The sequence below is a fragment of the Ailuropoda melanoleuca genome, chromosome 13, assembly GCF_002007445.2.
Source record: "Ailuropoda melanoleuca isolate Jingjing chromosome 13, ASM200744v2, whole genome shotgun sequence".
NCBI classification, from domain to species: domain Eukaryota; kingdom Metazoa; phylum Chordata; class Mammalia; order Carnivora; family Ursidae; genus Ailuropoda; species Ailuropoda melanoleuca.
The window spans coordinates 69,685,426-69,708,131 of NC_048230.1; the positions used below are offsets into that span (position 1 = coordinate 69,685,426).

Here is a 22,706-nt window from a genome sequence, read left to right on the forward strand (position 1 = left end):
TTGACAGAGAGAGAGACAGCCAGCCAGAGAGGGAACACAAGCAGGGGGAGTTGGAGAGGAAGAAGCAGGCTTCCAGCGGAGGAGCCCAATGTGGGGCTCAATCCCAGAAGGCGGGGATCACGCCCTGAGCCAAAGGCAGATGCTTAATGACTGAGCCACCCAGGCACCCCAATTTTTATCTCTTCTTCAGGCCTTTGCAAATTCTGTTCTCTCTTACCAAATGCTGTTCTTCTACCCTCATTGGAACAATACAAGCTTGCTTTGTGCCTCCTCTAAAAAGCTTTCCCTGATCTGCCAGGATAGATCCCTCCCTCCCTTGCTATTCCCGTTTCTCACAGTACCTGGTACTACTGCTGTCATGTGATACTTTTCTTGGAAATTCCCCTTCCCTCCACCCCCTCAATAGGAGCTCTCTGAGCTGAGGAGGTCCTTCATCCATTCTGGTTGGAAACTCAGAGCCTGACACAGAGTTACCTGGGAAATGCTTGTTAATTGACTACCTGACTGATAGAACGACTGAATGAGCTTTCAGGGATGTAGAACCCATTTCCAACAGGCTCCCCATCAAAGCTGACCCCTGCTCTGAACTTTCTGCTCCTCACCTCCAACTCTTCGTCCACCCAAATCTGTCAGTCCTAGGTCCTATTTCCTTAGGGCCATCTGCTTAGCACTGAACTGAATCAAATCACAGCTTGGAGACTCCTGATATAAGTAACATGGTAATTCTAGCCACGGAGCCAAGAGGGAGGAAGGAAAGTTTGAGAAAACCTCCAGTGTCCCCCTCCACAATGAGTGCTCCAGCCACCCCAGAAAAGTTAACTTCTCCATGGGGAGGGAAGAAATCATGAGCAGCTTAAACCAGATTCCCAGCTGCAAGGGAAAGGAAGTGAGGACACAGATAGCAATGCTGGGCCCTGACATCTTGTTCAGTGGCATTGGTAGGAGACAGCAAAATATGGTGGTTTCTATGGGCTGAATTGTGTCCCCCCAGAATTCATATGTTGACATTCTAACCTCTAGTACCTCAGAATGTGATAGTATTTGGATACTGAGCCTTTAAAAGAAGTATTTAAGATTAAACAAGGTTATATAAGCAGGCCCTAATCCAGTACGACTGGTGTCCTTATAAAAAGAGGAAATTTGGACATATGTATGTACAGAGAAGACCATGTGAAGACACAAGGAGAAGACAGTCACCTATAAGCCTTTCAGTGTTTTTCAGAGGGTATTTTTATATTTTATGTAACATTGCCACTATTTTCAGAGGAAGAATTACCTGAATAAACTGGTCCACTATTACTGAAAAGGAAGAAAGGAAGGAAGGAAGGAAGGAAGGAAGGAAGGAAGGAAGGAAGGAAAGAAAGAAAGAGAAAGAAAGAAAGAAAGAAAATCCAGTTTCAGTGCTAAAATAAGCCAACTATAATTCCTCTTTTATTGACCTCTGACCCCATCTTCTGACACTGACCCAGGCAATAATATCCCAGATAAAAACCAAATGGCCCAAGTACTAGGGGATACCCTCACAAGCCACAGCCACCACTCAATGTGTAGCTGTTATCCAATGACAACTCCACATAGTGACACAAATTCCACCCACCAGTACTCTGGCAGATGTCAACCCCAAACTGTATTGCTTCAACAAGCATATGTTGGACACCCACCATGTGCTAAGTGCTGGGGTTACAGGAGAAAACAAGACAAACAAGGTTTCTGCGGTCATGGAATTTACAGCCTGGTAGGGGCAATGGATGATGGACATGTAACAAACAAATAATTTCAAAGATTGAAAAGTTATATGAAGGAAATAAAAGAGAGTACAGTGCTACTTTAGATTAGACATGTAGGAAGCCCTCTCTGAAGAGGTGGCATTTGATCTGAAACCTGAAGATTGAGAAGGAGCCCGCCATGGGGGTAATGCATACCAGTCAGGGAAATATTAGGGGCAAAGGAGCTGAGACTGGAGCCTTCTTGGCATGCTCAAGGAACAGCAAGGAGGCCAGTTTGGCTGAGTGGCACATGACAGGATATGAGGTTAGAGAAGGAAGCAGGGGCCAGATTATAGTCTTTCTTGTGGACTGTGGGAAGGAATTTGGATTTGAAAAATAAAGGGGAGCCCTTGAGATGTCATATGATTTATGCCCTAAGAAGTTTGCTATGATCGCTGTTACCCAATCAGAACAGTCTTGTGTAAAGATGAGGCCCTGGCTCCTCCCAGTGTCGCCCTCCCAATTCTAGGGAGGGCGGCTCCTCTTTCAAGAAACTTCCTTTCAAGCTCTCAGGTGACATATCGCCTCCCAGCACGGAGGAAAGAGGCTACTAGGTTGGACCAACCCAGAAGTATGATTCTGACCTTCCTTAGAGCTAGGCGGACGGAGCCCGTTGTGATTGGTTACAATCTCTCCCACTCTTCCAATCAGACCGCTAGTCCAGAGAGTGCGTGCCTCTCGTTCCCCGTGTGAGACGGGTGAGCCATTTGATCCGCTCTTGCCGTGAGAGTGACAGCAGACGCAGCCTGTGAGCGCAAAGACGCGGCTTCCCTGCCCAGTGCCGCCAGCTGTGCCGCCGGAAGCCGGGGCTCTCAGTGCTGGTGTTGCTGCTTGCCCCCAGGTCCGCGCGCCTCTCGCGCTATGGCCGTCGCGCCGCAGCTACGAGCTCTGCTCCATGCGGTCAACGCACTGTTGCGCAAGCGCCGCTACCACGCTGCGTTGGCCATGCTTAAAGGCTTCCGGAACGGGGCAGTGTGAGTGGGGCCGTCGGGCTGGGTGGGGGCTGAGGGACTGAGGGGTGGGTCGGGCTGAGGTCGGAGGAGCGGACTCTGGGCCCGTAGCCACTCTGTGTGCCCTTGAGCAGCACTAGTGTGTCTCTAGGCCTCGGTGTCCACCATCTGCACAGTGGGCGCTGGGGATTTTGGGTTCCGTGCGCCTTCTGAGCTGGGGCTCCCGTTAAGCTGTTTCTGGGTCCTCCGTGCTTTGCAACCTGGAACACTGGCCTTGACCACCTCCCACTCCAGCCCCTGTATCCCCTCGTTTGGGCTGACCCCCCCCCACCCCATCCCCCTGCTTTGTGACCTTGGGTCTGTCTGGCTTTAACATTTGCACAATGAGAAGTGGCCACTGGCATCTAGCCGGCCTGCGGCGCCTTCTGTCTATGCTCCCACCGTTAAGCTGCCTGTGGGCTCACATCCCACTTTTCACTCCTCATCTGTATGACTCTAGCTCTAAGTCCCCATCCCGCCCAGGGGACTCTTGGGGCATAAGCCTGAGGAATGACCGACTGTGAAAGAAGCTGAAGATATTTGCTGGGCAGATTGATTGCACCCTGGCCATCAGATGTGCTGGAAAAGAGGTCTTGGGGTCATTTCACCTGGCTGGTAACTGCAGGGGAGCTCCCTCTCCTTTAAAACTCATGCACAACAGCAATCTTTTGTTGAGCGCCTACTGTGCCAGTACTGGGGATGCAACAGAGAACAAACCCAACAAAGACCTTCCCTCTTGGAGTTGACTTGCTGGTGGCAGCATGGCATGGTGGTGAGAATGCCTCTGGACTGCCTCTGTTTGAACCTTAGTGCCACCTACCTGTGTAATCTTTTTTTTTTTTAAGATTTTATTTGTGTATTTGACAGAAAGAAAGCGCACAAGCGGGGAGAGGCAGAGGGAGAGAGGGAAGCAGGCTCCCGCTGAGCAGGGAGACCAATGTGGGGCTCGATTCCAAGACTGGAGATCATGACCTGAGCCAAAGGCAGATGCCTAACCAACTAAGCCACCCAGGCGCCCCTACCTGTGTGATCATGAGCAAGTCAGTTAGCCTCTCTAACCTTCAATTTCTATAAAATGGGGATGATAATAATACTTACATCATGCTGGGGTGTCTGGGTGGCTCAGTCAGTTAAGTTTCTGCCTTCGGCTCAGGTTGTGATCTCAGGGTCCTGGGATCGAGTCCCACGTTGGGCTCCCTGCTCAGCGGGGAGCCTGCTTCTCCCTCTCCCTCTGCCTGCTGCTCCCCCTGCTTGTACTCTCTATCAAATAAATAAATAAAATCTTTTTAAAAAATACATCGTACTGTCAGAGGATTGAATCAATATATGTGAAATGCTTAGCACAATGCATGGTATATACATAACTGTTGGCTGGTGTTATTGTTATATTCACATGGATGTCTGCCTGAATCACTTCATCACCTTTTCAGGCTTCTGCTTAAGTGTCACCTCCTCAATAAGGTCATCCCTGAACTCCTCATCTCCTCCCATACTTAATTTTTCTCCATAGTCCTTGTCACCATCTGACACTAAGTTCACCTCTGTATCCTGTTTTTATGCTTTGTCTTTCTCATTAGAAAGTGAGCTTCATGGGGACAGAAATTTTTATCTGTTTTGTTCCTTGGTGCATTCCTACTACATGGTACACAGCAGGCTCTCAAATATTTATTGAACAAATGAATAAGTGTGCAAGGTAGGAATTGTGATTGTTGCCATTTTCCAAATGAGACGACTGGTTCAGAGAGGTAAACTCCTTACTCATGCTTGTATCAGTTGGCCAGTGTCAGAGCCAGAATTCAAACCCAGGGATCCCTGACCCCAATGCCAGGCTCTTGGCTTCCATGTGAATCTAGAATCAGGTAGGACTTGTTCTTACTGGGCCTGAAGATTTTATCAGTTATGCCTTGCTGTGCCTAAGTGGGATAACATCAGTGGCCCTTTGCCAAGATATTCTTAGGACAAAGCAGGAGTAAAAGTCATACAGTAGGTCCTGGTGCCAGTGGTCATTGGCCAATGCTAGCTTTGTACACCTGCTCCCAATCCAGTTGTCCCTATGGTCTCAGGGACCTTCCCAGCCAGGGCAGTCACTTGCTAAGGTGAGGCTCTTTTCTGGCCCTGTTCCTTCATTTCAAAGCTGGTGCCTTCATCTCTTCTAGCCTCAGTTTCATCCTCTGTAAAATGGAAACAGCCTCACCCAAATGGAGTGCTCTAAGGCAGTGATCCCATTACTGTTCAGTGCTAAGACACCATGACCATTTGTTAGGACCTAGAGTCTAAGGTCCTAATGAGATCAATCTTTAAAGTACCGTGGCAGTGCCAGGAATGCTTTACAGAGGAGGCGATTGTGATGTTTTGAAGGGCAAGTTGTAATTTGCCAGGGGTAGAAAGGCAACCCAAGCAGGGGGAATGTTTGAACAAAGGCTTGGAGGTGGAAAAGAATATGCTGTTTATGGAGAGAGGCCATCCATTCAGGGAGGCGGACTTGGACGACTAAGACATACGAGCTTTGTAAAATTGAACTCACTGACTTCCACTCCTAACTATGCATCTCTAAAAGTAAGAGCATTTTCCTATATGGCTAAATTATCATGATTACACTTACTAGATTAATAATAATCCTATAATGTTGACTACTATCCAATTAATAGTCAAATTGTCCTAACTGTCCCCTAAATGTTCTCCCTAAATGTTAGTTTGCTGAGACTAGGCTCCTTCCAGACATCACATTGCACCTATCATTATGTCCTTTAAGTCCTTTTAAACCCCAGGCATTCCTTTTTTCAGGACATAGAGTAATCCGGTGAATGGTAGTAACCAGCTCCCACCTGAGTTTGACAGCTTTGGGAATGGGGTCTGGCAGATGTAGGGAGCTGGGGGCACTATTCCACTTGTGTCTGGCGTATAAGGAAGGGCTCTTTTCATGCTGGAGAGCTGGAGGAGGCTGAGGGCCTCATTGTTCAGGGGAAAGAGACACAGGTGAGGCAGACAGCTTGCTGGGGTCAGGATGAGGGTCCTGCGCACTGCTAGGCAGGGGACAAGATAAGCAATTCAGCAACAAGAACACTGTCTTCAACTTGTTAACATTTACAAATTTGATTTGTATTGTATTAAAGATTTTATTTATTTATTTGACAGAGAGAGCACAAGTAGGCAGAGCAGTAGACAGAGGGAGAGGGAGAAGCAGGCTCCCCACTGAGCAGAGAGGCTGACATGGGGTTTGATCCCAGGACCCCTGGGATCATGACCTGACCTGAAGGCAGACGCCTAACCGACTGAGCCACCCAGGTGCCCCTTTAATTTGTATTTTAAAAATTAAGTAACATTAGGGGCGCCTGGCTGACTCAGTCAGTAGAGCATGCGACTCTTGATCTCCAGGCTGGCTCACCCATATTGGGTGAAGAGATTACTTTAAAATAATATCTTAAGAAAAACTTTAGGTAACATTCAGGGGCACCTGGGTGGCTCAGTTGGTTGAGCGTCTGCGTTTGGCTCAGGTTGTGATCCCAGGGTCCTGGGATCCAGCCCCGCATTGGGCTCCCTGCTCAGTGGGGAGCCTTCCTCCCTCTCTCCATCTGCCTCTCCCCCAGCTCATGTTCTCTGTCACACTCTCTCTTGCTCTCACTCTCGCTCTCTCAAATAAATAAAAAAAATTTTTAAAAATTAGGTAAGATTCAGAAAAGGCATAAAAGTTAGATGCTATGGGACGCATGGCTGGCTCAGTCAGTGGAGCATGTGACTCTTGATCTCGGGGTTGTGAGTTCAAGCCCCACAATGGGCATTAAGCCTAATTAAAAAAAATAAAAGGTTAGATGCTTTGAAGTCCTGCCCACTCCATTCTTCTGTCACCGAGTCCCCCTTCCTGGAGGTAACGCCTGTGTCCAGTCTCATCTCTCCCTCCAGAAATATTGTCCGCATATCTAAGCAGATATGTATATTCTTCCCCACACCTTTTTTTTTTTTAAAGATTTTACTTATTTGACAGAGAGAGACGCAGCGAGAGAGGGAACACAAGCAGGGGGAGTGGGAGAGGGAGAAGCAGGCTTCCTGCTGAGCAGGGAGCCCGATGCAGGGCTCAATCCCAGAACCCTGGGATCATGACTTGAGCTGAAGGCAGACGCTTAACGACTGAGCCACCCAGGGGCCCCATCTTCCCCACACCTTTAAGACAAGTTTTATTTTGAAATAATTTTAAATTTATGGAAGAATTACCTCGTTTTACACAATCTTACATTTTACACATCTCGTTCTAGTATATCCCTCAGTACACGAAGAGCTGCCTCAGTCTTTTACATCTGTGCAGCATTCTACTCCGTGGTGGGACCATTCTTTATTCACCCAAAAGCCCCCTGTGGATGGACATGGGTTTGCTTCCCGTCTTTTGCTGTTTCTAACAAGCCTGTGATGAACTGTGACAGATACTCGTATGACAACAATACGTAGCTCCTGGTATCGTGTCAAGGAGGCCATCAAAGATTTTTAGACCTTATAGCTTGGCAAGATCAGGACCTGGCACCTGGAGGACTTGGTGGGGCAAGAGGGAGTCCAGTAAAGAACCAGAAAGGAAGAGACACTAATATTGGTTGAACTAGAACTTTTACATGTGCTATGTCCTTACCTGCCAGAAGCAACTCTGAAAGGGAGAATACTTTTTACTGATGGGAGAAGAGAGGCTCAGAGAGGTTAAGTGATTTATCCAAGTTCACACAGCAAAACATGGCAGGGCTTTGGCACCAAATATTACCTTTCTACTACCTACTTGAGTATAGTTAAAACAACAGGGGTGCCTGGCTGGCTCAGTCAGTGGAGCATGCAACTTGATCTTGGGGTTCTGAGTTCGAGCTCCACATTGGGTGTGACTAGTTAAAAATAAAGTCTTTTAAAAACAAACAAAAAATATTGAAGATGGATGTGTTCATGTTCACATAATCCCCAGTTGCTCAAATGAGGAGGTAAAAGGAGAGTCAGGAGAAGAGATTTGAGTCTTAAAAGAGGCATTTATGTAACATTTAAAATGTCTATTTTGGGACACCTGGCTGGCTCAGTTGGTACTGCATGGGGCTGTTGATCTCAGGGTCATGAGTTCAAGTCCCACCTTGGGCAGAGGGCCTACTTTTTAAAAAAAAAAGTTTATTTCAGTTGTTTTAATTTAATTTTTAAAAAAGATTTATTTATTTATTTTACAGAGAGAGGAAGCGCTCTGGGTGGGGAGGGGCAGAGGGAGAGGGACAGAGAGAATCTCAGGCAGACTCCCTGCTGAGTGCGCCAGTCATGGGCTCAATCTCACCACCCTGAGATGACCTGAGCCGAAATCAAGATTTGGACGTTCAACTGACTGAGCCACCCAGGCACCCTGCAATTATTTTAATTTTAAAAGCAATGCTTAACCATTACAGATCATTTGGGAAATATAGAAAAGTTAGAAAAAGGCAAAAATAAATTCCCATATTCCTCTGGCTCAGGGAACATTGCTAATAACTTTGTGGCATATTTCCTTCCAATCTTTTTTTTTTTAATCCATTTTTACAACACTGGGGTCCTCCTGTGTATCATAGTTGGAAAGAAGTACATTTTGAATAGGTAGAAGGAAATACGATGTTACTCAGCAACAGTTTTAGGGAATTTGTTAACTTTAGGGAATTTTTTAACTTTACAATAGACTAAGCTAAAAGTAGAAACTTCCAGAAGCTACCTCCCCTCACAGATAATTGAGGGCTGTTGTAGAATCAGTCAGCAGTCATGTACAGAGCACATTGCTATATGTCAAGTACCATGCAAGGTACTGGGGACTCTGCACAGGTCAAATCAAACAGCCTCTCACAACGCCCATGGTCTAGTGGAGGAAAGAGATAATTAGAATAGAATAAGTAATTATGAGTAATCGAGTCATTAACCCAGGACTGTAAAACGCTGCAGAGAAGCTTGGAGCTCCATGGCCATGAAAACATTGCCCTGACCTCATCTGGTGGGTAGGAAGCCTCCACAGAGGTGGCAGCTGAGACTGGAAGGCTGAGGAGTCGGTGGCCGCATGAGGAGTAAGGAAGAGCGGTCTGGGCAGAGGGAACAGCCCGCCCAGAGGCAGGGGAGCAGCTCCTGTGTCAGAGAAACTCCAGAAAGGCCATGGGGCTGGAGCAGGAGAAGAAGGGCAAGAGAGGAAGGAGAAGAAAGCATGGGCCAAATCCTGCAGCACTTTCAAGGCTGTGGGAGGAGCCTGGGTTTTATTCTGTGAAGACTGGAAAGGTATTGGTGGCTTTTAAGTTGGGACGTGATAGAAGTTTTAATAGGATGGGTGGGACCGAGGGAGCAACTCCACACTGCCAGTGGGTGGGGACGGTGGAGGCCTTTGACACACATTGTCCCCTTTCACTGAAATTATAACCAGCCTTCTAGCCTGATGACCCCTTTTGCTGTTAGGCAAACTGAGGCTCAGAGAAGTTAAGTAGCAAGCCTGAGGCCCCACTACAAAGAAGGTGTCAGAGCTGGGATTTGAACCCGGATCTAACTTGAAAGCCAGCATTATCTCCCCTTCCTGGGTGACATTAGGATTAGTGCTGGAGTGGGGGGACAAGGCGTCAGAGAGCCCAGAAAGAAACTGTGAGGCAGTGATGCCGTAGTAACTGTTCCCTTTCGTTTCTACAGCTACGGAGCCAAAATCCGGGCCCCGCATGCGCTGGTCATGACCTTTCTCTTCCGGAGTGGCAGGTACCCACCCTCTCTGCACACCCCTGAGACTGGGGGAGAGTATGGTCAGCCCTCAGTGCCAGGACACTTGCAAGAGCTTCCTAGCTAGGGCCCTGCTACCACCATCTCAAGTATGACTCTGATCCCATTATTCCTGCTTGAAAACTCCCCGGGCTCCCACTGTCCTCCAGAGAAGCCCAGCTTCCTTCCTTAAAAGGCCCTCCGTAACTAGTGCTGTTGATCATTGGGTGATGTCTGGGGTTGTTGACTCACTGTATTGTACACCTGAAATTAATATAACAGCATCTCTTCACTATACTGGAATTAAAATTAAAACTTAAACAAACCCCAAAGGCCCTCTGTTGCCTGGCCTCAGCTGCAACCCCACATCCCTCCCTTAGGTCCACCGCAGGGTGGCCTGGGTGCACAGGACTCCATGGCATGCCATGTGTGGCTCCGTGGCCCCACCTTTGCTTAGGCAGTTACCCCCACCAGGTGCACCCTTTCCTCTTCCACCCCACCTTTATTTCCTTCTTGGCAACCCATACCAGTTATGGAAGGATCACTTCCTTGGGAAAACTGTCCGTGACCTCCTTCACTAGCTCAAACTTCTTGGTCTTCCTCCCTCCCCCAGAGCTTTCCCCTCACAGCACTTCTCAGAAACCACTCTGTGGCCTGGTTTTCAATGCAGGTAGCCTCACCTGGTGCTTATAAGAAGCATACATGGAGAGCCTATTAGCCAAATCCAGCTTGTAAGATTTTTTCTTTTTGTATTTTTGTTTAGGATTTCTCTCTCTTTTTTCAAAAATTTATTTATTTGAGAGAGAGTGTGTGAGCATGAGCCGGGGGAGGGGCAGAGGGAGAAGGAGAACCAGACTCCCCACGAGCATGGAGCGCAACATAGGGCTGGGTCCCAGGAACCCGATCATGACCTGAGCCAGAGGCAATTGCTTAACGCACTGAGCCACCTAGCTGCCCTCTAGAAACATTTTGAAGGCAAGATAAGCACCAACACAACTGGGAAATCCAGCTTTCTTGCATTAGAACTGGCAACACTAGAGGTGCCGGGCTGACTTGGTCAGTAGAGCATGTGACTCTTGATCTTGGGGTCATGAGTTTGAGCCCCATGTTGGACATAGCATTTACTTAAAAAACACACAAACAAAAAAAAAAGATTAAAAAAAAAAACCTGGCAACACCGGCCTCATGTTCCTCTGAGGCAAGAACCAGCTGACTTCTGGCTGTCCCCACTCACCTGGCAGATTTCCACAGGTGCCAGTAAACCCACTTAAGGCCCTCATCTAGCCCTGAGAGCACTTGGTTGCAGGATCCTTGAATTGACCTCCCAGAGTACTCGCTGCCCTTCTCCTTGTGTTCTCTCACTGCCCCCTAGTGACTTAATTTTAAAGGATAAATAGAATCCTTGCCCAACTTAAATGTGCACCTTTCTCAGGATAAAGACAAAACTGCATGTCCCTACCTGTCCTCACATTCTTTCCCCCCACATGCTCTGCTCAGGCCCTTATGGTTTCTCTCTGCTCCTTTACTCCCCACTCTCTGTCCCTCCTCTGAACCTTTGCACGTGTTGATCCCTCTGCCTGGGAGGCAGCCCCTCTCCCCTCTCCACCTCATCGACTCCTCATCCTTCGGATCCCAGGATCATCTCTGGTCAAGGTCGAAGTTTGCCGCTTGCTTTGTGATTATTAGTTTCTCTCTCCCATTAGATCATATACCTTATGAGGGCAGCAAGCATTTTTCCTCAGAACCTATCCCCAGTTCCAGTACGAAGTAGGCTCTATCTTACTCCCTCATTCGTGTCTTCACATGCTCATGCCAAAAGTCGTTTACTGAGTGCCTACTATGTGCCAGGCCCTATTCTGGGCCCTGCGGATCAACAAGCCAGGTGTAGACACTACCCTCTGGTAGCTTCCACTGGGGTGGCGTGGGAGTGGGAAGAGATTAAGCCTATTAACGTCAGCTGGTGGAAGCGCTGTGAAGCAAAAGGGGACAGGATGGTGAGACAAGGCCTCTCTGAGGAGGTGACATGGAGTCCAGTGGGAGAGCAGCCCCGAGGACATGGAAGCTAGAGGTCTGGGGCTGAATGAACCTCCCTGCTGGCTCAGGTTTGCATGCCCAGTGGGTGAATGCCCTGGAAGTGGTTGGGCCGGCACTCATGGCAGCTCCCTGTGTTTCTTCAGCCTCCAGGAGAAGCTGCGGGCCATCCTGCAGGCCACGTACACCCACTCCCGGAACCTGGCCTGCTTTGTGTTCACCTATAAGGGGCTCTGTGCCCTGCAGGCCCACGTGCAGGGCGAGACCTACCAGGTGCACTCGTTCCTGGCTGCCTTCATCGGGGGCTTGCTGGTGTTTGGAGGTAACAGTAACATCAACAGCCAGGTAAAGACCCTTCTCCAGGATAGGGCTCAGGGCTCAGAGGCTGGAGCAGGGAGGGACATGGTCCAGGTATAGAATTTGAGGTGGAGGTCAAAGAAGATGAGCTCTTTACTCCCTTCCACGTCTGAGGGTCTGTGATCCACCAGTCCCTGTGTGATCTTGGGAAGGTCACTTTCCCTCCATTTCCCAATCTGTAAATCAAGCGGCTTGCTGAAATTCCGTGGTTCCCCAAGTCCATGTGCATGGTGTTCTCTGGAGCAAAGATTTTTTTTTTTTTTTTTTTATGGAATGCTTCATGGATTTGCGTGTCATCCTTGTGCAGGGGCCATACTAATCTTCTCTGTATCGTTCCAATTTTAGTCTACGTGCTGCTGAGGCGAGCACTGGAGCAAAGATTTAAAAAGAAAAAAAAAAACACTGTGCAGTGAAATGAGAAAAAAATGACTCTGTGGACCTCTGGCTGTCTCGGTCAGTAGAGCATGTGACTCTTGATCTCAGAGTCTTGAGTTCGAGTCCCACGTTGGGCATAAAGCTTACTAAAAAAAAAAGACTCTGGAATAACATTTTCATAAAACAAAACTTATTACACTCAAAGAATGATCTTTTATTCTGTATCTTCCCCTCTTTAAAATCCCATTTTTTTGTGAAATGAAATGCTAGTTGTTGTTTTAAAGTCCTTCTTGGGCAACATGAAAAGTTGGCAGCCCCTCTCTTTGCCTCCCTCAAGTTTATTAAATACTTTCAAATTATAAAAATCACATTTTATTTTCACATTTTAAAAAATGCAGACTAAGCACCCCCTGTGTGTCTGGCAAACTTCTAGGTGCTGGGAGTGCATCACAATAAAATTAGAAAATAAATTGTAAAGAAAGCTCCCATCCCCCTCCAATTGTCAAGCCACTGTCCAGGAACACTTTAACTGTGTCTTTTTTTTTTTTTTTTTAAAGCCCTTTTAAAAAAATTTTATTTATTTGAGAGAGAGAGCATGAACAGGGGCAGAGGGAGAGAGAAAAGCAGACTCCTTGCTGAGCAAGAAGCCTGATATGGGGCTTGATCCCAGGACCCTGGGATCATGACCTGAGCCACCCAGATGCCCCCACTTTAACTGTGTCTTGTGTGGCCCTTTCAGAAATTGTCTGTGCTTGTATCTGTACATACTGGGAGTCTTCCACCAGTGAGATCACACCACACTCTTTCTTCACAGAATGATGTATTTGGGAGACCTTTCTTGTCAGTCCATCATTCTTTTAACATCAGCAGATCTCTCCGTTGGGTCATGGACCAGCCTTGATTTCCCCAGTCTCCTCTGGATGGACACTTAGGGGGTCTCTAGCCTTTTGCCAGGATACACACACTAGTCTATATCTTTCTTTGGACATCTTCTTACACATGTCAGTCCATCTGAAATTCCCTTACTGTGGAACTGTGGAATCTACAGATATGAGCATTTTAAATTTTGAGAAAGTTTCCATAGCTTTGTTTTTTGGTTTTTTTTGTTAGAAATGTCACTGGTCTATGAACTTCCAAGACTAGGAATCCTGGTCATACCATCTCCTTCCCCCTCCCTTCCTTTCCCTGACCCCTGGCAACAACTGTTCTGACCTCCATTTCTAAAATTTTGTCATTTCAAAAATGTTAATGTAAATAGAGTCATTGCAGTATGTAACCTTTGGGGATTAGGCTTTTTGCATGCAGCATAATTCCCTGGAGATTCGTCCAAGTTGTGTGTGTATCGATAGTTCATTCCATTGAACACATGGACGCCCCACACTTTGTTTAAACATTCACCCATTGAAGGACATCTGGGTTGTTTCCAGCTCTTGGCTATTAGAAATACAGCTAAGGGGCACCCGGGTGGCTCAGTTGTTAAGCGTCTGCCTTTGGCTCAGGGCGTGATCCCAGTGTTCTGGGATCAAGCCCCGCATCAGGCTCCTCTACTGGGAGCCTGCTTCTTCCTCTCCCACTCCCCCTGCTTGTGTTCCCTCTCTCACTGGTGCTCTCTTTCTCTGTCAAATAAACAAATAAAATCTTAAAAAAAAAAAAAAAAGAAAGAAAGAAAGAAATACAGCTAAGAATATTCTTGTACAAGTTTTTGGGTGACCATAGGTTTTCATTACTCTGGAATAAATGCCCAGTAGTCCAATTGCTGGGTCATATGATACATGCATGTTTAATTTTTTTTTAAGATTTTTATTTTTAAGTAATCGCTATAGCCAACGTGAGGCTCAGACTCAGAACCCTGAGATCGAGAGTCTCACGCTCCAACTACTGAGCCAGCCAGCCAGGTGCCCTGTGCATGTTCATTATTTTTTTAAGATTTTATTTATTCATTTGAGAGAGAGAGAAAAAGAGCTCAAAGCGTAAGTGGGGAGAGGGGCAGAGGGGGAGGGAGAGGAAGAGGGAGAGAATCTTAGCAGACTCCACACTGAGCACGGAGACCCATGCGCAGGGCTCGATCTCAAGACCTTGAGATCATGACCTGAGCCAAAACCAAGAGTTGGATGCTTAACCGACTGAGCCAGCCAGGCACCCGCATGCATGTTTAATTTTTAAAGAAACTGCCAATCCGGGGATGCCTGGGTGGCTTAGTTGGTTAATTTCGGCCTTCAGCTCGAGTCATGATCCCAGGGTCCTGGGATTGAGTCTGACAGTGGTCTCCCTGCTCAGCGGGGAGCCTGCTTCTCCTTCTGTCTGCTGCTCCTGCTTGTGAGCTCTGACAAGTAAATAAAATTAAAAAAAAAAAAAAAAGAAAGAAAGAAACTGCCAATCTATTTTCCAGAGTGACTGTACTATTTTACATTCCCATAAGGAATATACAAATGATCCATTTTCTCCACATCCTAGCCAGCATTTGGTTTCTCACATTTTTAATTTTAGCCATTTTGATAGGTGTACTACGTAGTGCTTCTCATTGTGGTTTTAATTTGCATTTCCCTAATGGCTAATGATGTTGAACATCTTTACATGTGCTTATTTTCCATCTGCAGAACCAGTTCAGTGAAACATCTGTTCACATCTTTTGCTTATTTTCTAATTGGATTGTTTCTTTTTCTACTGTTGAGTTTTGAGAGTTTTTAAAAAAAATATTCCAGATACAAGTTTTTGTCAGATATGTGCTTGTGAATACTTTCTCCCAGCTGTAGCTTTTCTTCTCAGCCTCTTCGTATGGGCTTTCACAAGCAAACAATTTTAAATTTTGATGAGATCCAATCTACCAATTTATTTTTGTGTGGGTTGTTGTTTTTGGTGTCAAGTTACCTTTCAATTTTGAAACATGTAAATGTAGTCATTTTCTAAAAATTTTAATGAAGAATGATAAATTACAGCAAAGAATAGCGACATTAAAAACCTACTACGGGGCCACCCGGGTGGCTCAGTCGTTTGAGCGTCCGACTCTTGATTTCAGCTCAGGTCGTGATCTCAGGGTCTGGAGATTGAGCCCCGTGTCACGCTCTGCACTGAGCGTGGAGCCTGCTTAAGATTCTCCCTCTCCTTGTCCCTCTGCCTCTCTACCCCTCTTCTCTCTCTCTCAAATAAATAAATAAATAACTAAAATCTTTAAAATACCTACTACGAACCCCTTCAAATCATCTTGCACACGAGGTTTGAAAAGCACTGATCCAGGCGCTCCTGGCTGGCTCAGTTGGAAGAGCACAAGACTCTTAAACTCAGGGTCATAGGTTCGAGCCCCCATGGGGTGTAAAGATTACTAAAATAAATAAATAAACTTGAAAGGAAAGAAAGAAAGAAAGACCCTGATCCCCTGTGCAGTAGGTGCCCCAGGCCATGGGGGTGGGCCGAAGGTTCCCAGCAGCTGCGCCCTCCCGTAATCCCCTGTCATTCCCTCCCTGCAGATCAACATGTACCTGCTCTCGCGCGTCCTGTTTGCCCTGTGCCGCCTGGGCGTGGAGAAGGGCTACATTCCCGAGCCCAGGTGGGACCCATTCCCTTTGTTCACCGGGCTGGTGTGGGGGCTGGTGCTGTGGCTCTTTGAGTACCACCGGCCCACTCTGCAACCATCCCTGCAGTCCTCCATGACCTATCTGTACCAGGACAGCAACGTCTGGCATGACATCTCAGACTTCCTCCTCTACAACAAGAGCCTCCCCTCAAAGTAACGTGGCCCCAAGGTGCTGATGGGGGCTTCCACAGCCGAGATCGGCTCCATCGGTGAATCCCCCAAAGGACCCTGCCTTCTCAAGATCATGGTTCTCAGACTCCAACTTTTATTGTCACAGGGTTACATTTGCGGAAGCCAAAGCACTGATTTCCAAGTCCCGTCAGGTCCTCTCCAATGGTGGAACAAGGGGGAATCAGGCTGCGGAGGCTTGCGCACGATTCCAGCGGGGCTGCTGGCTACCGTGAAACCAGGGAAAGCCACCCTCTCTGGGTGTCGGGTCAGCGAGCTCAGAGGAGGGCCCTGAAGTCTCTTTCTGGTGGGTTATGGTCTTCGAGCCTTCTGTGTAACAGGACTTCTTGCTGGGGGTCAGTGGGTTGCAAATATGTTAGAAATAAATTAAATTCCTGGGCTCAGGTGTTCCTCTAGTGGAGAAGCTCTGGAATTCCACTGTCCAATGGAAGCACAATGTGATCCATATATGTAATTGAAATTTGTCTTAGTAGCCACATGAAAAAAAGTAGAAGCAGATGAGATTAATCTTAATTATATATTTTAACCCAGTATTTCTAAAATATCACTTTAACATGTAAAAAATAATATAAAATTAATAGATATTTTATATTCCTTGTTCTTGTACTGGGTCATCAGAATCAGGTATGTGGTGTATACTTACAGCGTGTCTCAATGGGGACCTGCCATATTTCAAGTGCTCAGTAGCCACATGTGGCTTGTGGCTACCATACTGGGTAACACAGATATGGAACACTTGTATCCTTGCAGAAAATTCTAGTGGACAGTGCAGATATAGAGCTAGGGGACATGGGTTTGAGTCCCCATTCCACCACTGTGTAACCTTGGGGAAGCTTCTTCACCTCTTGGAGCCTCAGTTTCTTATGAAATGAGGATAATCATAGTGCACACCCAGGGTCCACATTGGACTTGTGTAACGACAAGAGCTACTGTTACTACTAATTACTTCCATTTAGTGAGCTCCTACGTCCTCCCCAGTGCTTTGCACATACTATTTTTAACCCATACAATGACCTTGCAGGTGTGTACTTTGATCCTCATTTCACAGATGTGGACACTGAGGATCAGAGGGCGGAAGTCACTTGCCCAAGATTATACAACCAGTATGATAGCCAAATCAGGGTTTGAACTCAGAGCTGCCTGAGTTCAATACCCATTTTTTTTTAGTGCCTTATGTTACATTTAGAAACCTAAGCTATGCTATGCAAATGTTAACTAGTTCTAGGATGGGTTCCAGAATGGGGTGCAAACTCAAATGCCTAGATGGGTCTGGCAAGGGTCATAAATGAAAATGTTGTGCACTCGGCAGTGATGACAACCTGGGGAACTGGAGACTCACGTGCCAGTCCGATTTTTAAAATCACTATGCTGGACAAACCAAACCAGGTCCCCAGGAAGATGTGGTCCATGCAGTAGGAATACTTCAGTCTCTTTTTAGAAATTACTAGTAGAAATGTGCACAGGAGTCACTGGTGATGTCATTAAAATGCAGATTCCTACTCCGTGAGTTTGGGGTGGGGCCAGAGAATCTGCTTTGCCCAAAGGCTTCAGGGTGCTGCCGCTGGTGCTGCTGGTCTGACCCGCACTTTGAGTAACAAGGTCGTAGGGAATGATGCGCAGCCAACCATCATCTCGTGTTTCAGACGGAGGAAGCCGAGTCACAGAGCTGTTAGGGTGGGATTAGGCCTGATTCTAACAGCGGTGTTCTCAGCCATGATGTTGTACCGCACGCTTGGAGAAGGTGATCTTGGAGGTCCCTGAATTCACTGTGTGAAGGCTGAATGAGATCTCAAGGTTATGGGGAGGAAGGGGGTGGCCATCAGCAAGCAGATGCGGGGGGTGCTCCCCCGAGGCCCCTCTAACTGCCCGCTTCACTGTACACCAGCCAGCTCTTCCAACTGTCACCCCTGTGTCTTTCTGCCTGAGGGCTCTTGCCACGGCACCTGGTCTGCCGCCCACAGCAGGTCTGGAGGATTAACACATCCGATGACTCTGAGGCGTATGCTCCACACTGGCTCCCGGGGTTCCCTAGCAGGGCCGAACTCCAGCTGCCCACAACGGTCACGCGCTTGATAACTCCTCCCCCAACCCTTCCCCATCTCCATCCCTAACATGGGATCACTTCCCAAATAAACCACTTGAACTGAAATCCTTGTCTTGGGGTCTGCTATTGAGGAAACGCAAACTAAAATTGGCCTCTGGTGCAGCAAGCTGAGAGTCGGTGGAGGTTATGGACACAGACTCTGGAGGGAGAGTGCCTGGGCTCAGCCCTGTTTGCTCGGGCAAGTGACTTAACCATTCTGTACCTCTGTTTCTTCATCTAGAAGATAGGCATGCTAGTATCACTCACCTCACCGCATGGTGTGGAGGATTAAACAGTATGACGAGTATAAAGTAAGCACTCCATAAATGTTTGCTGTTATCTCTAATATAGCATCCAAACGTAGGAGGAAGTGTGGTCCTAAGAACTGAGTACCCCCTGCTTTTAGCCTCTCCTGTGCCCCAGCTGAAGGTAGAGCCTTGGCTCTCTGCCTGCCCAGCATCCCCTCACTGCTGTGGGGGGCTGGCCGGCTGCACCACCGACTGTCTCTGCTCTCTAAGAATAGGTCTCCCTCACAGATGGCATCTCTGCGGATCCTGCCAGAGCATCTGGCGCCTCCAACTGCTCACTCCAGGGAGCAAGGCTGTGTGGTCCTTGCTGAGGAGCAGAGCTCTGGCTTCCAGCAGACCTGGGAGGAGTCCCCACTTGGCTCCCTCCTAGCTGAGCTTCCATTTCCTAAGATCTGTAAAACCGGCATTGCCAAAGGACCCTTGGCACACAGTAGGCCCTCTGTAAATGCTAGTTCCTGAAATAGTACAGTGGTTTACGTGTTTATTAAGCACCTGCCACATTCCTATAAAGTCTTCTGAAATGCAAGACTGTAAAAAATAATTTTTCATCAATAGCCCATGCTCATAGTACAGAACTTACATGGTACGAAAGGTGTATCACAAGGAAAAGTCGGGCTCCCTCCTACACCTAAGCTCCACCCCCAAACCCCCTCTTTTGCCAGGGGCACTGACTGTTAGCACTTTCTAGTACAGCCTTTCTGAGATAGTCTGTGCACAGTCACCTATCTTTGTCTTATGAGAAACTTTTCTTAGAAGATTTGATTTTATTTTTCCTTAAGTCCCAACATGGGCTTGAACTCACAACCCTGAGATCAAGATCTGAGCTGCGATCAAGAGTTGGATGCTTAACTGACTGAGCCACCCAGGTGCCCTTAAATATTTGATCCTATTTTTTTAAAAGATTTTATTTGACGGAGAGAGACAAGTGAGAGAGGGAACACAAGCAGGGGGAGTGGGAGAGGGAGAAGAAGGCTTCCCAGCTGAGCAGGGAGCCCAATGTGGGGCTTGAGCCCAGGACCCTGGGATCATGCCCTGAGCCGAAGGCAGACACTTAATGACTGAGCCACCCAGGCGCCCCTGATTCTATTTTTTTTTTTTAAGATTTATTTAATTATTTTAGAGCAGAAGCTTGGGAAGGCAGAAAGAGAATCTCAAGCATACTCCCCGCTGAGTATGGGGCTCGATCCCACGCCCCTGAGATCACGACCCTAGCCGAAATCAAGAGCTGGGTGCCTAACCAACTGCACCACCCAGGGGCCCCTAAAGATTTTATTTATTTATTTTATTTATTTACTTTCTTTTTTAAGATTTTATTTTTAAGTAATCTCTACACCCCACGTGGGGCTCAAACTCTCAACCCCGAGATCAAGAGTCACATGCTCCACAGACTGAGTGGGCCAGGCACTCCTGTCTTCTGAGAAACTTTTACATCGCATTGTCATCTCCACAAGTCTTCGGCATTTTTTCCTTGCCCTCTGCCTGTTTAGTTTCTCTTTGATCAATAATCTAATACGAAAGTGAGTCCTTTCTTTGAGCTGGTTCCTACCCCAACTCCACCCCCCGACTCCCCAAATATCTCAGATAGGTTCTTACTGTGATCAGTGTATGAGATGAACCGCCTGAGATATCTGGAGCCTTGCCGTCAATGACACCAGGCATTCAGGCCCACAGAGCTGCAAGTGAAATGGAAAGGACAAAACTGAGGTTAATTTGGGGCCCTTCTGCTGCTCCGCTCCCAAATTAGAGATCATTCAGTGAGACCATGTGAGAGCAATGATTCACAGGCAGAGACGCCAAGAAACTGCCTCCCCTGACGCTCCCTGCTCCCTCCCGCCTTTCCCATCGCAGGCCCCAGAAAGAATCCTGGAGATGGCATTTCTTTCTCCATTGTTAGCTTGCATTTATGAGAATCGGGCTTTGAACCTGACGCCCTCCTAAACCAGAACATTGTGCCGGGCTCCACCTCCCAGAGCGAACCCGTGTCACCGCAATCTGGGACTTCAGATGGCTTGCTTTCTTTAACGAATTAAGGGGTATTTATAAAAAGAAACATTATTTTTTTTCCCTCCCCTTGTCATGTTCCAGATGGATAGGGAGAGAGTTTGTCTTACTTCAGCCCTGAAGCGTATTTTGGGTGAGAGGTGTTTCATTTTAACCAGAGGGTCCCCTGCACGACTCGGTCTTGTGAGCTGCCAACCGCCCTGAGCCAGCCGGAGAACAGAGGGAGCACTGGACTCTTCTGAGTAGTGTTTTTAGAGAGGGCTTCCTAACAGAGGGCTCCCGCCTCCTTTCCAAGTCTCTGTGCCTGGAGCTTTGTCGATGTCACGATTTCATAAACAAGACAGGAAATGAGGCAAAATGGAAGTGTAGCTCGTGGGGTCTCTGTTGGAAACCTTATTCCATTGCTTTTCCAGGCTTCTTCAGACTCTCCTCGTGGGCTGGATGTCCGCTGAGAGAAGGACCAGGGCCAGAGCACATCAGCTCTTTTAAGACTCCTTTTTAGGGGGTCCTTTTAGTCTGTGTCATGAACCCCTTTGGCATCTGGTGAAGCCTATGGACCCCTCTCAGAACGCTGTTTTTAAAACTCATTAAATAAATACGTAGGGGGCACCTGGGTGGCTCAGCCAGTCAAGCGTCTGACTCTTGATCTCAGCTCAGGTCATGATCTCAGGGTCATGAGATCGAGCCTTGCATCTTGGGTGTGGAACCTGCTTAAGATTCTCCCTCTTCCTCTGCCCCTCCCCCCCAGCCACTGCTCATGTGTGCGTGCTCTCTCTAAATAAATAAATAAATAAATAAATAAATAAATAAATAAATAAATAAAATACATAGGATTACAAAAGACAAGAATTATATTGACTTGAGATAATTATCAAAATATTTTCTACATTTGTAATTTAGTCATATATATATTTTTTAACACACTAAATAAATAAATAGTGGCAGGTCTAGAAGTGTCATGATTTCATAGTATAAACGTGTGACATGAACAATACCTCAAGACCCTGCAGCAGCTGTGACAGGGCGTGGAAGGAGCTGTGGTTTCTGTTGCCAATGAGGTCCCGGTGCTGCTAATAGGCCTCCGGTCTGTGGCCTGCCTGAAATGCAAGATGTTGCATTGCAGTCAGAGGCTGGTGAATATACAGATGTAATTTTGTTTCCGTCCAAGGTCGTGGAACTGGGGGTTCATGGATCAGATTCAGAACTTTTGCTTGAGAGTGACCTTCTCAGCCTGACCACATGGCAGGTGTCATTGTTTACCAAGCCCTGAACACAGGAATAAGAAAAATACCAGCTGATGTTGGCTGAGTGCTTACTAAGTACCAAGTACCCGGTGATATTGGACTCTAGGACTCAGCAATGAAAGGGCCAGCTCCTGGCCACTGGAGACTTACAGTCTAGGGAGGGAAGGCTGACATGTGAATACACAAATATGATAATTTGGGAGTGCAGTGGGTGCTAGAAGTCCATGGTACAGGGCAGTGTAATAGAATGACTTGGAAGGGGAGAATGAGAGGGTCTATTTTCCAGGGAAGGCCTGTCTGAGAGTCACGATGAGGAGAGAGCCATGCAAAGATACAGAGGAAGGGTGTTCCCAGCACAGGGTTTGCAAAGTGCGCAGAGGAGGGAACCAGCTGAAAGCATTCCAGGGCCTGGCAGGAGGCCTGTGGGGCTGCGACAGGGCGCCGGGTGGGGGTGCGCTGGAGCCCTGGAGCACTGGAGATGGAGGCTGAGAAGCTGGCTGGGCCCATCAGGTGGGCGTTGTGGGCCAGACTAAGTGGTTTGGGTTTTCTTCTAAGTGTTATGGGCAGCCTTTGGCAGGTTTAAGCAGGGGAGTGATGTGATGTGATGCGATTTAGATTTTGGAAAGATTCTTCTCGCTACAAGTGGAGAAGGGTGTAGGCAGCTAGGCTGGCAGCAAGGATCCAGTGAGGAAGCCACACGGGGTTCTGGGTGAGAGACCATGGTGGTCTGGACCAGGGTGGGCTTATGAGGTGGAGAGAAGTGGGCACATATGGTGTGTAATTTGGAGAGACTCTGTGACCCAGGGCTGTGGGGGGTGAGGAAGAGGGGTGTAGCGAATGACCCCCATGTTCCCCCTCCTTAGGCCTTGCCCCCCCACCTGAGAAAGGGAAGCCCTGACCTTGCCCCCCCCCCTTGCCTCTTCAGCCCCCTACAGCCCTGGGGCCCCTGGCATGCAGGCTTCCCAGCTGGCCCCAATTGTTGTTACTCCCCAGGGAGTCATGGGAACACACTCCCCCTGCCCCCTCCAGCCCCCTCTTCCCAGACAGGGCCAGGCCCTAACAATGCCCCCTCAGCCAGCCAGTGGCCTGGACA

The 22,706-nt window shown here is 47.7% G+C and overlaps 1 protein-coding gene and 1 non-coding gene across 3 annotated transcripts; one reads left to right on the top strand and one right to left on the bottom strand.

The window, feature by feature from the left end:
- Positions 1-2,450: 2,450 nt before the first annotated feature.
- Positions 2,451-18,126, top strand: PXMP4 (peroxisomal membrane protein 4). 2 transcript variants are annotated; one of them, XM_002916389.4, is made up of 4 exons: positions 2,466-2,740; positions 9,392-9,454; positions 11,632-11,830; positions 15,682-18,126. In XM_002916389.4, exons 1-4 carry the CDS (start codon positions 2,628-2,630, stop codon positions 15,943-15,945), a joined length of 639 nt encoding a protein of 212 aa, XP_002916435.1. In that variant the 5' UTR covers positions 2,466-2,627; the 3' UTR covers positions 15,946-18,126. The 2 variants fall into 2 exon arrangements, with proteins under 2 accessions (XP_019652127.2, XP_002916435.1); XM_019796568.2 differs by lacking the exon at positions 11,632-11,830 and having other exon boundaries at positions 2,451-2,740.
- LOC117795872 lies at positions 12,105-12,211 on the bottom strand. The gene has a single exon (XR_004620020.1). It is a non-coding gene; the product is annotated as a U6 spliceosomal RNA (small nuclear RNA).
- Positions 18,127-22,706: the final 4,580 nt, after the last annotated feature.

Coding starts and splice junctions, on each gene's coding strand:
- PXMP4 (XM_002916389.4), top strand. CDS start 2,628: ATGGCCGTCGCGCCGCAGCTACGAGCTCTGCTCCATGCGGTCAACGCA. Junction 2,741..9,391: donor GGCTTCCGGAACGGGGCAGT/GTGAGTGGGGCC, acceptor TCGTTTCTACAG/CTACGGAGCCAAAATCCGGG. Junction 11,831..15,681: donor ACAGTAACATCAACAGCCAG/GTAAAGACCCTT, acceptor CCCTCCCTGCAG/ATCAACATGTACCTGCTCTC.